The sequence below is a fragment of the Cynocephalus volans genome, chromosome 3 (genome assembly GCF_027409185.1).
Source record: "Cynocephalus volans isolate mCynVol1 chromosome 3, mCynVol1.pri, whole genome shotgun sequence".
NCBI lineage: Eukaryota > Metazoa > Chordata > Mammalia > Dermoptera > Cynocephalidae > Cynocephalus > Cynocephalus volans.
In genome coordinates, this window is record NC_084462.1 from 150,472,858 (window position 1) to 150,490,038 (window position 17,181).

The 17,181-nt window shown below is 49.0% G+C and overlaps 1 protein-coding gene across 3 annotated transcripts in view; it reads right to left on the minus strand.

Moving 5' to 3' along the window:
- ACTN1 (actinin alpha 1) overlaps positions 1 to 17,181 on the minus strand; it is a 94,659-nt gene that overhangs the window by 27,420 nt on the left and 50,058 nt on the right. For all 3 annotated transcript variants that reach the window (XM_063092070.1, XM_063092071.1, XM_063092069.1), the window contains exons 3-7: positions 13,480 to 13,599; positions 6,163 to 6,249; positions 4,341 to 4,428; positions 3,703 to 3,781; positions 351 to 432 (exon numbers count right to left, since the gene is read on the minus strand). In XM_063092070.1, coding sequence (XP_062948140.1) covers positions 351 to 432; positions 3,703 to 3,781; positions 4,341 to 4,428; positions 6,163 to 6,249; positions 13,480 to 13,599 — 456 coding nt within the window. The remainder of the gene's footprint in view (positions 1 to 350; positions 433 to 3,702; positions 3,782 to 4,340; positions 4,429 to 6,162; positions 6,250 to 13,479; positions 13,600 to 17,181) is intronic.

Consider the following 17,181-nt stretch of genomic DNA (forward strand, 5'->3'; position numbering starts at 1 on the left):
TCAGCCAGTGGCCCCTCCTGTCCCAAAATGTGTGCAGGAGTTGGACAACAAGGGAACACTCCACCCCAGTCCAGCACCCACTTCCCAATGCCAGGACAAAGATGAGAGCCACCCTCGGGCCACCGAAGCAAGAACAGCCTCACAGCCCTTTGCATGATCAGCTCTCACCTCTCCCTCCAAACCTCAGGGAACTACAGAATCCCTGACATGCAAGTGACCCCCAGGCTTCTCAAGTGAGGTCCTAGAAGACCAGGCCTTCTCCCTTCCTACCTCAAGCTGCTGGGGCCCCCTCCTAGCTGTTGGGTGGCAGGTGGGGGAAGAGCTGGAGGCACAGAAGAGGCGCTTTTTACCTTCAGCATCCAGCATCTTGGGGATGTCCAGGTACTTCTCTGCCACATCAAAGGCCGTGTTCAGATTTGTGAGCGGATCATCCTGCGAGGAGAAGAGGAGGAAGGGATGATAAAGTGACAGTCATGACAGTCACAACAGTCACTGGCTACTCTCAATTGGGGGGTAGAGGGGACTTTGCACCAGCCCCTCCCAGACTCAATCCTCAGGGCACCTCTGGGTGTAGAAGGTTGGTCTCCCCACCAGGGCTCACTGGCTGGGGGTTTAAAATGTTCTCCTTGGGGTTAAGAATAGTGGTCTGCAGCCCGAGTAGGGGTAGTGAACAACTGCTGAGAATTCACAGCAGCCCCGACCTCTGGTTTCAGCCCTGCCTGGTTCCAGCAGGATGCGTGGGTAAGGAACCTGACACCACCTGTAAATCAAGAGTTGGAACAGGAGCCCCTTTGGTGTTCAAATTCCATAAAGTTTTGGAGATCCTTCAAATAGCCAAAGCATTTTGACTATTCCAGCTTTTGCTACCTTCTCAAGAAAACTTAACGGGGAATGGGCAAGGACGTGGAGACACTGGAACCCTTGTGCACGGGAATGTAACATAGACATAGACAGGGATGTAGAATGGAGCTGCTGCTGTGGAGAGCAGTGTGGCGGCTCCTCAAAAAGTGAACACAGAACTACCACATGACCCAGCAATTCCACTTCTGGGCATATACCTGAAAGAATCAGAAACAGGGTCTTGGACAGATATTTGTACACCCATGTTCACAGCAGCATTATTCGCAATAGCCAAAAGGTGGAAGCAACCCAGGTGTCCATCGATGGATGCCTGGATGAGCAAAACATGGTCTATCCTTGCAATGGATTATTATTCTGCCTTAAAAAGGAAAGAAATTCTGATACATGCTACAGCATGGGTAAACTTTGTGCTAAGTGAAATAAGCCAGACACAAAAGGCCCAGAACTGTATGATTCCAGTTTTATGAGGTACTAGGAGTGGTTAAATTCACAGAGACAGAACACAGAGTGGTGGCAGCCAGGGGTTATGGGGGAGGAAAGAACGGGGACTTATTGTTTAATGAGTACAGTTTCAGCTTTGTAAGATAAAGAATTATGTTTGAAGCCAAGGTAAATAAAAACAATTTTAAAAAGAGTTATGGCGATGGATGCTGGTGACAGCTGCCCAACACTCTGAATGTACTCTCTCAGTGAATAGAGCTCATTTCTGGACCCTCCACTCTATTCTCAGTTTCCCAGACTAACCTAAAGCAAGCTGGTTTTGTCAGCCCAGGACTCAGTTTCCCTGTTTGCTAAAGTAAGAATTACAGAGTAAAAAAATAAATACATTCATTTTAGGATGTTTTCAGGAGGAAATTGCTCAAAACAGAGAAGTGGAGTCCTTCTGGGAAAGTGTCTGACAGCAGCCAGAATGATAAAAAAAAAAGCTGCCAAGCAGGGAAGGTCGTTTGCGTCCAAGACTGTCCAGCAGCTGCCAGTGCTCAAGCACCAGGAGCACATCCGGCCGCCCCCTGTGAGCCCGCCCGCCCCCCACACCCACCCCACACTGGTGCACAAAGGAAGAACTTCCCCGGCTCTCCCCTGTTCCCAAGCAGCAGTCAGCTCTGGCAAACTGTTTTCTGGAAAGTATTCATGGTTCACTGGGACTAGGTCTGTGCTAGCATTAGGGCTGGATTTTAATGATACTGGATTAAAGATAGGGGTAAACAGAGACACACTGAAACGGGAGAAAGGAGAAGGGATAAATAAAAAGATGGAGAAGGACAGAGGTGGAGAGAATGCTAGCTCGGTATCAGACAAGTCCCCTGGACTCTCACCTCCCAGATGGGTGAGGCTCCAGAAGCCTTTGGAATGAGGAAGGGGACTCTAGAGCCATGGTCGGCAGAAGCCCCACTTTTCACGGAGGTGGGCAACAGGTGTGGATTAACTGGCCACTGCCACCCCAGCACACCCAAGCAAGGACACAGATCCACACATACCTGTCACTAAAGCATATCAGCTTGACAGGAAGGGGGTAGGTGATGATGCCTTTAGAAGGAAAAACTACTACCTCTAATTTCCAACCCCACCCACCCCCCGGCCCTGTTTGATTTGACCACACAGCTTTCAGGCGGGGTCGGGGGAGCTCTCGAGGTGATTTTTTTCCCTTATAGAGAAGCTGAGTTAGAGAAATAGGAAGGTCTGGCCCCTGCTGTCCACATGGACCTGGACACAGCCACACCCAGGGCCAGGTGACGGGCTCCTCTCCTTCAGCAGATGGGCCCTTCCAAGCAGGCAGAGGCTCCAGCCCCCTGCTGCAAGTGACTAGAGGGTGGGAAGCTGCTCCTTTCCTCCCCCACAGTCCTTCTGGCGGCTCACTCACTCACACCCTGGAAACGGAGGACCTGCCACCACAGGAGCTGCCAGAGCACCTCCTGCACCGGCAGCATCAGGAAGCAAGAGACCTTTCCTGGGGACGCAGGCCAGGCTGGGCCTTCACTGAACACTGCATTCTCCAAGTATCAAGACAAGGAGAGAAACACAAGGCCGGTTACTCCTAGAAGCCCCTCACCAACAGACGCGTGTGTAGACGGGTGACGTCCCCCTCAAGCACCAGATCGACAAGGGCTGTGGGAAGGCTCCGGGGTGGCCTCTCCCTACCTGCCTGTGCCACATTGACTTCTTGGTGCTGGGGTGGGCTGAGAGGGAAGATGGTGGGTACAGTCACGGTGGCCTGGGACAGGCCTCTCCAAAGTCAAGGCTAGTGTCCTTTAACCATTTCAGACACCAAGAACCACCAAGACACTAGAAATTCAGCTTCCACCTCTTCTGCCTCCTCCACACACATGCTCAAGAAAATCACCCAGCAGTTTCATGCAAAAGCAAAAATGAAACCAAGCAGCATCAAAAGAAAATCCCCCAGCCAAACTCTGGCAATGAAGGAAACCAAATCCATGGGAGGGATAACCTGCCCAAGACCACACAGCGGGTCGGGGACAAGGGTGGGATAAGATGTCTCTTAGATATGCAATATTTAAAAGAATGAAAGTAACAGCTCCACCTTACAAAACACGGGAACAGAGCGAGCACCGCCACCTACATTCCCTCTCTATAACAAAACTGCCACCACGGTTCTGCTGTCTTTGCTGGCGGGCTGTGTGTGTGCGAGTACACACGTGCTGAGCACACAGCAATGCAGTGGCCCTGACAGGGGAGGAGGTGTTCTTCTGCTCACTTCTAGATGGGGCAGTCTGGCTGGTCCAAGAGGCCAACCCCCCTCACGCTGGGCTATGGGCTCTCAGCGTAGCAGGTCTAGTCCTGCCCACCAGGGACAGCGGCAGGAGGCCGGGCGAGCTCACGTACCTTCCGCAGCTTCCCATAGTCAATTAGCTCGGGCCGGTGTCGGTGGATCAAGGCACAAAAGCCGAGGCCATCCTTCCAGCTGTCCAGGAGAAAGAAGGTGGGCCAGGTTGATGAGTGAGGCCTGGCAGCCAAGCACTAACCCGAGCAAGGCAGCCGGTAGGGGCTCCTTTACCCCAGAGATGAATATGGAACTCTTCACGGCAGCAGTTAGATGACAGGACCGAAAGGGACATTTCTTCCTGCCACAACCCCAGGCACTGGGGTCAAAACTTTATGGGGGGTTGGCAAGTTGAGATAAACCTGCCACATCCAACCCTGTCCCCCACCACAGTCTATGGCCCTAGCGTGTGCTGTTCTGGCTGGGATTTCCTGGACATTCTCCTCGGGGGATCTTCCCAGTAACACAAGCATCAACCAAAGGTGTATCAGGCAGTAGCTGTGTCCAAGACACTGTGTGAAGGGAGAGGGGAAATTCCAAGGGACAGGGAGACCCCCTTTTCAGGAAAAGCTACTTCTTCCCCCAAGGGAAGCTCTCGCTCTGTTCTAGAGCTGAGACTGACCCAGCCAAGGGGGCCTGGGGGTTCCTGGCGGAGGCGGCCTGGGTTCTGCAAGAGCCCCTCAGCGCCCCCACCACTCACCTTATGTGGAAGTTCTGGATGTTGACATTTTTGTAAGGGGCTGTCTTTCTCTGACACCACAAGAGCAGCCCTTCCTTGGCCGAAGTCTCTGTGGGGAAGGGGACAAGTGGAAAGGTCAGTGGCTGACTCAGTGAGGGGAGGGGCGCTGGCTCACGGGAGGCCTCACCATGACCCCTAGATTCCCATCTTGAGGCTACCAAGGAGGGAAGAAGCCATGGCCATCAAGTCTATTTCTTTGACAAAGTTTGAGAAGTTATTTGAGAAACAGAAAAGCAATCTAGGAAGGTTCTCAGAGCTAGTCACATTACACATTGAAATTCTGAGATAATAACCTTTCAACTTTTCGGAATTATCTCCCCCTACTCCCTTTTGTTCAATGAAATGGTAGTGATACAAAATGAGTTGGCAACCTCTGTCAGGTGGCCACTATGTGGAGGAAGGTTTGGCCTGGGAAATCTAAGCATCTAGGAGTCTGCAGTCAGGGGATCGTGCAGCCTGCAGAGTACACAAGACTGAGTGGGAAAAAAGCGTTAGGACTTCTACCCAGATTTTGTTGTCATCTAAAAAATACAGTTTCTTCACATTCACTGCATGGATTGAGACTGGTGCCCTCCACTGCTATGTGTGGAGCAGTCACGTGTCTGGTAAGGCAGGCTGAGGAGACCCGGGCAACTCCCAGCTCAGAAAGGCTGCAAACTGCACTGCCCTCATGTGTTCACACCTATGAATTGCAGGTTCGGATGCCCAGCAAAGTCGGTTCATGGATGACCTCATTATCAACTCACAAAATGGACTTATGTGAAAGGGTTCCTAAAACGTACTAACAATTCAAGCACAAGAAAACAATTTCAAAATTGGTAAAGCTAATGCTTCTCCTTAGTTCCAGCTCTTTGTCAGCTATATCACAAAATTAAAACAATGATGATTTAATCAGAGCTGAAAAGAAGTCCGCCCAAAAGAGTAAAAGTCCAGAAGGCTATTTGAAAAGTGATTTACATACACCATCCCTAACAAGAACCATGCCCTAAGTGACTACTGTGAGGCTCTTTACAATCACTTCAGCCCTAAGTACTGAGTACCTACAAACCAAACTTAGACCTTCACATTGCTGTGTCAAAGTGTCGAACCAAGATTTCTGTAATAAAACAATTTAATCCACATTGTTTTCATTAGGAAATTCCTTTGACTAGAAATATTTAAGATTTCTATGCCATTACAAAGTGAATTTTTAAAATTTTTAAAATGTTACCTGCATCTTATCTTTAAAAAATTTGTTTTGGTTTGTGTTTATTATCTGCATAGTAATACAGAAATATTACATAATAAATACATGCATATCAGACATAAAGCTCAAAAACTGGAGGAGTGGGGAATCAAAAGCTGAGAGAGCTCACTGCCCCAGACCATGGTGGCCCTTGTAGATCTATGAAGCGGCCACCAGAGGGTGCTATGGGAGCGAAGTGGAGGCCTGGGATCAGCTCCCCCGCCCCTCTCTCCCTCCTGGAGGCTATTGCCCCACCCTTAGGGATTAACAACCCAAGAGCTAGATGGGGTTTCCAATACACTTCCCCACAGCAGCCTTGGGGACTTTCTGTGGGGCCAAGAAGCCCATGGGAACCAGCACCGCAAATAGTTCTTCCTTTTCTAAAACAGGCTAGGAGAGAGAGCAGATGCCCAGAAATGGACAAGATGCCCAGGACATGGCCCATGATCAAGCGTCCATTGCCCCAGGTAAGGGAGTTCTCCCAGGGAGAAAGATGAAAGGGTGAACGCGGCGGGGAGCTGTGAGCTTGGGGAAGGAAGGGACAAAGCAGAAACCCACCTTCAACGGAGATGTCCTGGATGGCAAAGCGAAGGATGATGGTCCAGATCATGCCCAGGGTCATTTTCACGTTCCCATCCACAATTTCTGCAGAAACAGCAGCAGGACACATTAGGATAGGTCTTAGCAGGGACAGAATTCACATTCCAGGAGCACCCATATCACTCCATGCACCACATTAAGAAGCAAAAACTACAGAGCTCTACTTCCAGAGGGAAACAGAAGGTTTTGTAAGTTGGTGCCATAAACTGTGACAGGTGCCAGTAAAGAAGTCTATTTGGGGCACAAGGAAGTCAATTCTACTTGGAGACAGTGGGTACATCAGGAAAAGCTACTGAGAAAGGGGTGTCTTACAGCCTGAACTGTGCTCACCACCCTGACAATGACGGGAAGGAATTCTAAGCCATCACAAATATCCTGGCAACTCCGTGAGCTGGGGGCCTCTGGGCAGTCAGCTCTCACAACAGCCATCCACACACAGAAAGCCAGTGCAAGCAACACAAAGTCACAAACTTAAAGTTTTGTAAACTGCCATCTTGAATGATCCACCAACCTACCTCATAATGCCATGAGTTTGGGCATTAAGTTCAGAAATTAAAAAAAAAAAAAAAAACAACAGCTTCAAGATCTCGACTAAGAGATACCCAGCGTACTCAGTCTAAGTACTTTTTAGACTTTTAAATGCTATAAACCCTATCTAGTAAATTTTTTTCTGTACCAGGCCTAGAGGCAGGGAATACAAACACAAATAAGCCCTGTCTTTAAGAAGCCTATGAAATGGAGCTATTTATGGTCTTGGTGGCTGATGAGGTGACACTCAAATGTAGACTTCTGACCCTCACCTGCTTCCAGATCAGGAGACAGTAACCTGGCCCACACGGTAAGGTACTCTCCATTAAAAGTAAGGTACGCAACGGATGGTCTGTTAGCTCAGTTGGTTAGAGCACAGAGTGTAACACCGCGGTCAAGGGTTCGGATCCCCTTACCAGCCAGCCACCAAAAAAATTATTAAATAAATAAAAGTAAGGTATCTAACGAACAACGTAGTTTCTCTCACCCACAGCACTAATGTTAGGGGAATCACAACAGAACCACACACAGAGGCAATTTCCAGGGAGTACTGATTTCCTTAGCCTTCATCCGCTAGGCTTTGCCTTCCACAAACCCCTGAAAAAAGAGTGGATTACCATTAAGGAAGTTACACTCAAACATTCTAGCCCTTGAAAGTGAGGGCAAAATCTCATGCTGCTCTATGCCCACCAAGGTACAGAGCAGGGAGCGGTGACACAACTGCTTCCGGGGGCAGGTGACACTGCAGGGTCTGCTTCGGGTGCTGACAAAGGAAGAGCAGTGTCCACTGGGGACACGGGATGGGATGTAATTCTTCCTACTAATGGGGAGGCTCAAATGCCCCTCCAGAGCTCCAGACAGCAAGAAGGCACAGCCCCACGTCCAAGGGCATGGGTTAGAGAGAAACTGAGCTGTGGCCGCACACAACCATTTTCATAAACAAGTAACGCAGCACTTTGCAGAACGCACTGTGGGGAGGGAGAATCACCCATTAAGAATCAGTTCACAAAGCTCTGGTATTTTAAAAATGCACTTTCATTCATGATTTCCAGTGGTTTAACATCTGGAACACTGAAAGAGTTTATCTAAGTTGATAGAACAAGTCTAAATTCTCAAAATATAAATAGGCAAAAGACATGAACAGACATCACAAAACATGAAATACAGATAACTAATTCACAAGAATGTTCAACCTCACTTGTAATCAAAGAAATTAGATACCATTTTCCCAGCTGTTAAATTAGCAAAGTTAAAAACACATGCAACACCTTGATGCTAGCAAGGCTACCACGCTGCAGCTAGAAGTGTAAATTGGTTTAAAAAAAAAAAAAAAAAAACTTGCTGGGAAATAATTTGGCAACAGCATCAAAAAGTTGCTCAACTTTTTGACAGTGAAATTCTATCTCTAGGAACCTATCCCCCAATGACCTAAAACGCAGAGTAAGGTTTCTGTATAAGTGTGCTTGGTGCGAGGCTATTTATCATGGCCCCAAATTGGAAATTGGGTGAAAGTGAATGTACGAGGTATAAGGAGTGACTGAGTAGATCCCCAAACCTGTCATTCCTCTACTCAAAACCTGCATGGCTTCGCACCTCACTCAGAATCAAAGCTGGTGGCCAGTGAAACCCTTGTGGCTCCTTCCACTCACACTGGCCTCTGCAGCTCCCTCTCCCTCAGCATCCACATGGCTGGTCCCTCACTTCCCCCTCAGTCTCCACTCACATCTCGCCTTCTCCCTGACACCTTCCTTGACCACCTCCTTCAATCACTGCTTTAGTTTTCTCCATCTGACATAGGTATGTGTATTTTCTCTTTCCCCATTTCAGAACGTAAGCTCCACAAGGGTGAGGATTTTTTTGTTTGCATCACTGCTTAGAGCCTGGCACTGAGAAAGTCCTTCATCCTCATTTGCTGAATGAATGAATGAATGAACACTGACAGGCCCTAACCACAAGTGGGTGAATGGGCACAGCCTGTCACTGGTCCGCGAACACAACAGTGGCTCAGTATCTTCCAGGGCAGGGCCCAGGTCTGGAACAGAGCCCAACTGTGCTCAACAAATAGAAGATTAACACAGCCATTAAGAAATTACATTCATGAGTTTTTAAGGACTGGGAAAAATCTTTATAATACAGGAAGCAGGGGCTGGCCGGTTGGCTCAGTTGGTTAGAGTGTGGTGTTATAACACCAAGGCTGAGGGTTCGGATCCCCATACCGGCCAGCTGCCAAAATAATAATAGTAATAATAATAATACAGAAAGTGGAAAAAGCAGGTACGAAACTGTATGGACAGCATTTCGAATATAAAAGGAATATTTTTAAGCCTAGAAAAAAAGCTCCCAGTGACAATCTTGCAGCATGGCCTTTCTAGGAGCAGGGCTGCAGTGCTGGCTGTCCCCTCTGTGAAGGCCAAATCCCTTGGCCTCCCAGTGGCCTGAGCTCAGTACCTGCAGATCTGCTCTCCTGAGAGCCCGCCCAGCACTAAGGGAAGCGGTGGCTTCTCTTCCAGCTTTTATCTACTTACTCCTCTCCTCCTTCCCCCAGCACCCTCCAGGAATTTTTGCTTACTGAATTCTCACATATACCAAAAAAGCAGTTTCACTCCAAAAAACAGAGTAGCCAAGCACAGGCAAAGAGAGTGGGGTATGTTCAATTAACTGCCATGCACCCCAGTCCAGTTCCCGCCTGACTCTCTCCCATGCTCAGAGGGTAACCCTCCCAGACCGCTCTCCTTCCCTGCTCCCCAGAACAACAGGTCGTTTCTTCAAGGCCTCTCAATCTCTGCAACAGGGACACCCCATCTCAGGCAGCTTTATGTCAGGGGGCTGCTTGGCCCACATGGAGGATTCCAAGGCCACAACTGGGGTCTGGGGGAAAACCCGTGATAATAGATTAACAACGTCTGCCATGGGTATGGGAGAAGCAGTGGCGTGTGTCTGCCAGGCCTGGTCTACAGCTGGCGACAGAGCTGCTTGCATCCTGTGTTTACTCAGAACACACTTCTCCCTCGTCCCCAGTCTAGAGACGGAATCAATCTGCCCATCCGTCAGACGACAGAATGAATGAGGCTGCAGAAATTCCTCGTGACAGAACCCGGGGTCCACCACCTCCTAGACCACTGCTTTGGCTACTGTAATCACTGCCCCCTCCATCCTGAAGACAGATGCTAAATCATCAAGACCACCCCCAGGCTCTCGGCACCCAAATCATCAGGCTTGCCCTGCCCAGAGATCTTAAAATGAAAAATCCTTCTCGGGTCCTCTCCCGTGGTTAAACCCCAACCACTCACCCAGGCCAAGTCTCAATTCCGTGCAGTCCAGACATTGTAGAAGCAAGTATTGTAGAAGAAATCATGAGGATCTGTTCTAATCCTTCCCTGATGAGGCCTCCAACCTCCATTTGTTTTTTGGGTTTTTTTCAATAAAGATGACTGGTAAGGGGATCTTAACCCTTGGCTTGGTGTCAGGACCACGCTCAGCCAGTGAGTGAACCGGCCATCCCTATATAGGATCTGAACCCGCGGCCTTGGTGTTATCAGCACCGCACTCTCCCGAGTGAGCCACGGGCCGGCCCTCCAACCTCCCTCTGAACACCTTCGGGGACAGGCAGTCCTGACCTTCCCAGAACACCCATTCCATTCCCCAAGGATCAGCATGTCACCCAGAATCGGCCTGCCCAAGGGTCTCTCTTGCCAGCCAGAACAGAGATCCAGTCCTCGCACCACATGATGATTATTCAAAAAGGGCCAGACCACTGGGCCTGGTCCCCACAGCACAGACTTTGCAGCCCCGGATGCCCTCTATCAGGGCAACCAGCAATGTTCCCCCACCCCCACCCTCCACAGAGCTTGTTCCAGGTGATCGCTCCCCTGCCTTTTATTTTATAGTCTACAGCAGTAAGCTTCATTTCATTAAAAATGACAGACCCATTTGATGCTTCTTTTAGTTTCTTGGTTCAGCAGAACCACCACCCCAGCATGATCTTGGTGCTCAGCTTGACGTAGGGTTGATTATCTCAAACCAGGAAGCCTCCGCTAAAAACACCAGCTCACGAGGGCAGAGAAAGTCAACGACATCTCACTTGAAAGGAGCCTGTGAAAATCGTTCAAGAAGCTAGACCTGTATGAAAGGAACTGGGAAACCAGAGAAGCTAGGTTAAGTGACTTCCCTGGCACCGCAGAGGTGATAAGATTCAAGTTCGTGCCAGTGTCCCTCTCCATTCTGCAGAGGCAACACCACAGACTTGACCTGCCATTTTATTACTGAGGAAAATCAGACATAAACGTTCTGTCTGGGACCCACTGGGGGAGGCAGCGATGCCCAGAGGTGATGGGGAAAGTCCTCAGTGCGAATCCTGTGGCTAACCCTGGCTCTGCTGCATATGAGCAGTCTAGTTCACAGCCTGGGTTCCACTGACCACACTCTTCCACCCTAGTAACCTTTCTGAGCCTCAGTTTCCCTTACTATAAAACGTGGCTGGTCATTCCCATCCCGCAAGCCTGCCATGAGGGTAGCAGTAGCTAATCTAGCCAGGCACAGAGCTGCTATGAAGTAAGTGCTATCCTCGTCCACTTTCCCCCTTCCTTCTTTCCCTTTGGTCTTTTTACATTTTTCTTTTTCTAAGTGAGCTGCCAAATTTTCCTTATGAAAAATCTGGACTTCTGGCTCCTTTTGAAAAACTGGAAGACATAGCAATGCTGGACCTATAGTCCCACACTGCAACAACTGATTAGATCTACACGGCGCCTACCCTGCTTAGGACATGCTTTCTCCAGTTCACCACAGTCCCCACCCATCCCTATCGCTCACCCCAGCCCACTTCACACATTCTCTACTTCCCTGCCCTGGCGGGCATCTGTGATTGACCAGGCCACCTAAGCAGCATTTTCTTTGGCTTCCCATGCCTGCTTAGCTCAAAGTCTTTCTGCCAAGTCTATATCTCTCCCTAACAGAACACTCTTTTCTTCTTACTGCAGAGTACACTGCTATGTGCAAGTCCTTTGAACATTTACTGAGCACCTACTGTACGCATCACACTGCTAGGAGTCAGGGGCACAGGATGTAGAAGACATGGTCTCTGTCCATGAGAAGCTCACAGCCATGGGGTGTCAGGGTCCATAAGGCACCGTGTGTGACTACCTCAGGTACCAGTCTAAGTTCTCGATAGGACAGGAGTCAGCAAACTTTTTCTGTAAAGGGCCTAACAGGACATATTTTTGGCTTTGCAGGCCACATGTCATCTGTAGCAACCACTCAACTCTGCCACTGTAGCACGAAAGCAGTCACAGATAATACGTAGACAAACAGGCATGACTATGGTTCTGGTATCTACAAAAACTCATGTCAGCAGATTTGACCCCATGCATTGTAGTTTGCCAACCCCTGGGCTAAAGTTTCTCAGTTTGAAATACATTACAAAGAGATACAACAATCACAATAATATGTTGAACTTTCAAAAGGAGAGAACAGAACTGAGGTTATCAGAGGAGGGAAAGGGGAAGGACAGGGGGTAAAGGAGGAATGGGCCACAAAAAACGATTATACTGTATAATGTTGAATATACTAATTATCCTGATTTGAGCATCGTATTGCACACAGGTACTGATATTCAACGCTATACCCCACAGATATGTACAATCAACTATGTTTCAATAAAAAAAGAAAACACAAGTTTCTCAGTTTGATATATCAATGTAAAATCCCTCAGTTTCTAGAAGAAAGGCGACTCAGCATCAACCCAAGAAGAGATCTGCTCCTATGGACTTACCAGGAGCAAGACTACTACCCTCCCCAAGGAAAGGCCACGCTCTGGGGGCATTTCTCTGGTGTCGCATGGATCTGGATTGGAGTTCTGGCTTTGCCACTTACTGAGGAGGAAACCTTGAGCAATAACGTAATCTCTTTAAGCATCAGTTTTCTTATCATAAAAGAGGAGTGATAATTAGAGCCATGTCACAGGGTTGCTGCAAAGATTAAGTCACTGGGGTAAAGGGCTTCGGCACAGTAGTTTGCACAGAGTGCACGCTCAATACTCACGGCCATGGTTCTGTCCTTGAATGAATGAATGAATGAATGAATGAATGAGACCGTGTCTTATTCATCTTTAATCTCTGGCATCACACAGCAAGTGCCCAATAAATACTTGGTGCATCCATGGGTCACATTACTGAAGGGACCTGGTTAGAGTATTCTAACCACCTCAATCCACCCCAAATCCTCAGAGCCACCACAATGTACATAAGAAATTGTGCTACCTTCTTCTTTTAATCATGAAGAAAATGCTAATGGTTCAAACAGTTTTAGGAAAAGTTTTTCTAAGTGAAAGGAACAGAGCCAAGAAGCTACACTGCAGGGAAATAAATGCCACTAACAATGTTGCTAGAGGCTTCTGGGCATCAGTCTTCCCAGGCCCCATGGAGCCTCAGGGCAGCCTCCAGCCCCACCCGCCAGGGTCTGCACACCATCCCCAGCCCACAGCATTCTCTGCTTCAGGCAGCCAAACGCGCACATGTAGGACTCCACAGTGCAAGGATTTGGCCGGGCGGGGGTGGGCAGGAATGGGACTGGAAGGAAAGTGCTGTTGTTAAACGAGAAAACCACAGGCCGGCCACATGGAGGTGCTGGGGACACACCTCCAAATGCCCCAGACATATGTGCGCCCCAAAGTCGGGGAGGAAAAGGCCAAGGAAACCAGGAGGACACAGAAGACCAGACTCCTCAGGGCAGTCAGGGGCAGACCTTACTCACCTTCGGCCCCAATGGACACCAGTTTGACCCCTTTGCTGGCTATGAAATCCAGGGCCTTGTTGACGTTGGAGATCTTGTGCACCCTCATCTTGCCTCTCTCTGGTTTGGCCAAGCGCTCGCCTGATTGGATCAAGAGGAAAGAACAGGAAGGTGAGATGCTGGTACCCAGGAGCCAGGGCTACGTTCACAACACCTTCATCCAAGGCACATCTTAGGTGTGCATGTGTGTGTGCACACATGTGTGTGCATGCCTCTTAGGTGCTGGAGAATGCCACCATGGCAGGGAATCAGAGGGAGAATCTATCTGCATTTTCTTTCTTCCACTTCTCAGATCTAAACCTGCTTGCATCTGCTCAACATATATTTATGAAGTCCTTAATATATGCCAGAGATTTAGCTGGGTGCTAGGAATATGGGGGTGAAAAAACAGTCTCTAGCCTTTGTATAATTACAGCCCAGTAGGAGAGGGACCTTAAACAGAGAAAAACACAGATAAATGCATACAGTGAACAAATACCAAGAAGGATCAATGCTCTTCAAAAGAGGAGCAGGAGGAAGAAGGAGGAGGAACTGAGGAGCGAAAGGGAAGGCCTGAGACTTTGCAGCCAGGCAGAGACCGCAGTGAATGGTGATCAAGGCAGAAGGAGCCACACACACAAAGACCCTGAACTCCTTCCAGTCCAGCCTGTTCTTGCCCTGGGAGGGATGTAGGTCACCCTAGAGTATTTTGAAAAAGTTCCCTGGTGTTTAAATGGAGTTGCCTACAGCATCCCCTGCTCCTGTCCTGCTACCCTGCGACCTGGTGAACACCCGTGGCTCAGCTCCAAGTCAAGCCTCCACCCTCACTCAGCCCCCATCCCCCCACCCCCATCTCCTGCCTCCACAGAGGAGCTTCTGCTGCTCAGGTTTCAAGGTCAGAAGCGGCAGGGAACAAGGGGGCTGGTTCTCCAAATACCCCATTAAGAGCACTTTTACCCCAGAACAGAACATTCAGGGATCTCCTGAAACAATGTGAGAAATGTGTAAATGCAACACGCATGGCCATACCAAGGAGTGGGGCACACAGCTCTCAGAGCTACTGTGGGGTCAAGGACCCCAAAGGCTGAGAATTCCATCCTAAAGCCTGAAACTCAGCATCCTTGTGCCTGCCATCGTGTCCAGACCAGCCAGCTGCCTCCCTAGCACATCACCTTCTGGCCAAGAGGACTCAAGGGGCCGGCAGCTATGATCCTGGGCCAGGCCCACCCTGTCAGAGCAGTACTTCCCTGGGTGGCCTCCCAGCGGCCCCCCAGCTTCTGGAATAGGGCAGACTTCCTGCCACAGATGTGATTTGGCTACTGGCTCCCAAGGAAGCACAGCTGTTTTTTAATTAAATCCTGACTCTCCACTTGTGGTTGTCCCGAGGTGGTGGCCGCTGCCCAGCAAGGTACTCCCCCATTTCCAGGGGTGATGCCATAGGATGAACAGAGGCAGCCCTATGTCCCTCCCTAGAAGGCTGCTCCTGCCTACGCCCCCGGCCCTGGGGTCCTGCTAAGCCCAAGCTCCCAGCCACTTGCCAGCTGTGCACAATGGCTGGAATAGGACTTCTTCACAAGGACAGTGGAGGGGAAAGGGTTAAGCACAGGAGCACAGGAAAAGCTTCCCTGGCTGGGCCAGTGGATCTCCGACTTTAGTCAGCACAACATCACCTGGAGAACTTGCTAAACCGCAGATGTCCCACCCTCTTCCCCCTCCCCTTAAGTTCCTGATTTAGAAGGTTTGGGTTGGTGCTGGGAATCTGTATTTGACAGGCAGTCCTGCTCATTCTGGTGTGGGTGGTCCAAGGACCACACTGTGAGAACCTCTGTAGGCAGTACTCCCTTCCTCCTTCACACTCCTGGCATCCTATTCATCTCCAAAGACACTCAAGAGGAAAAGGCAACATCTGGGTGACTAGATCTCCAGCCCCGGGAAAGAGACACACACGCTTCACAGAAGTTCACGCGCTCCCCTCGGGCACAGGCTTCACAGAAGTTCACGCGCTCCCCTCGGGCACAGGCCAGGCCTGCTCAGCAGGCACACACTGGGGGTCGTGCGGACATGCCCACCTCTGGGCATCCAGTCATTCCTGTTTGTGGAGCACTACCTACATGCCAAGTACCAATCTAAGCAAATGGGACACAGAGATAAGACAGTGCATGCCCCAGGAGCTCAGTATGGAGTGGGGAAGAAAACAAGTGAGCCAAAATGATTATACCTTGGGGTAAATGACATGACAGAAGAATTAATGTGGTTTTTTTTAGCACTGGGGGGGGGTGGAGGGAGAACCAACTCGGATTCGGAGGAGAGGGGTCAGAGAAGCCTTCCTGGAGGAAGCCCCCACACTGAGTTTTGAAGAATGAAAAACAGTAATGCCAGGTTTGTTTGTTTTTAACTGGGCAATGATGGAGAAGGAGGTAGGAAAGGACATTCTTAAAGGCAGTTAGAAGAAAACAAGTTGGTTCCTAAAAAAAAATTAAACAAAGAATTACTACATGATCCAGAAATTCCACTTCGGGGTATATACCCAAAAGAAGTGAATGCAGGGATTCAAAAAAGTATTTATTTGTACACCCATGTCCACAGCAGCATTATCACAAAAGCCAAAGGCAGAAACTGCCCAAGTGTCTATGGACAAAAGAATGGCTGAACAATACAATGGAATATTATTGAGCTTTAAAAAAAAGAATCTGAGGGCTGGCCCGTGGCTCACTTGGGAGAGTGCAGTGCTGATAACACCAAGGCCGCGGGTTCGGATCCTATATAGGGATGGCCGGTTAGCTCACTTGGGAGAGCGTGGTGCTGACAACACCAAGTCAAAGGTTAAGATCCCCTTACCGGTCATCTTTTAAAAATAAATAAAATAAAATAAAGAATCTGACACAAGCTACAACATGGATAAATCATGAAAACAATATGCTAAGTGAAAAAAGCCAGACACAAAAGGACAAATACTGTATAATCCCACTCGCATGAGGTAACTAGGAGTCAAATTCAGAGAGATAAAGTAGAATGGTGGTTGCCAGAGGCTGGAGGGAGAGAGACTGGGGAGTTACTATTTAATGAGGGCAGAGTTTCAGTTTGGGATGATGAAAAAGTTCTGGAGATAGATGGTGGTGATGACTGCACAACATTATAAATATACTTAATGCCACTAAACTGTACACTTAAAAAATGGTAAAAATGGTAAATTTTGTTACGTTTTACCACACACACACAAAAAAATACCCCACACACAGACACAGGTTTCACCTGAAAGCAACTATAAAAAAAACAAAAGCAGTTAGAGTTTGTGCGAAGTCACAGGGACCAAGGGTACATGTCATGTGCGGAGAACGTGGCAGAGGGTCTGAGGTCTGATACCGTTTGGGGAATAGTTAGTTGAAAACACAGCAGATGCCGGCACTCGAAGGGCCCCGCAGGCTACGCTGAGGAACGTGGGCTGCAGGCAGCGTTCTGAGCGCCCGGCTGCATGACCATATTTGGGCTGGTGCACAGTCCCTCTGGCTGCAGTGTAGATGATGGACTGCAAGGGGAGCTGGGAGGCCTAATGCCTTTGTGGTGTCATCTAGGTGAGAGGCGACACAGGCCCACACTGACACCACAGTAGTAGAGGTGAAAAGAAGGACTGTGAAGAAGGAAACAGAATGAATAGAACAGGAATGCTAAGCTGGAAGGAAGAGC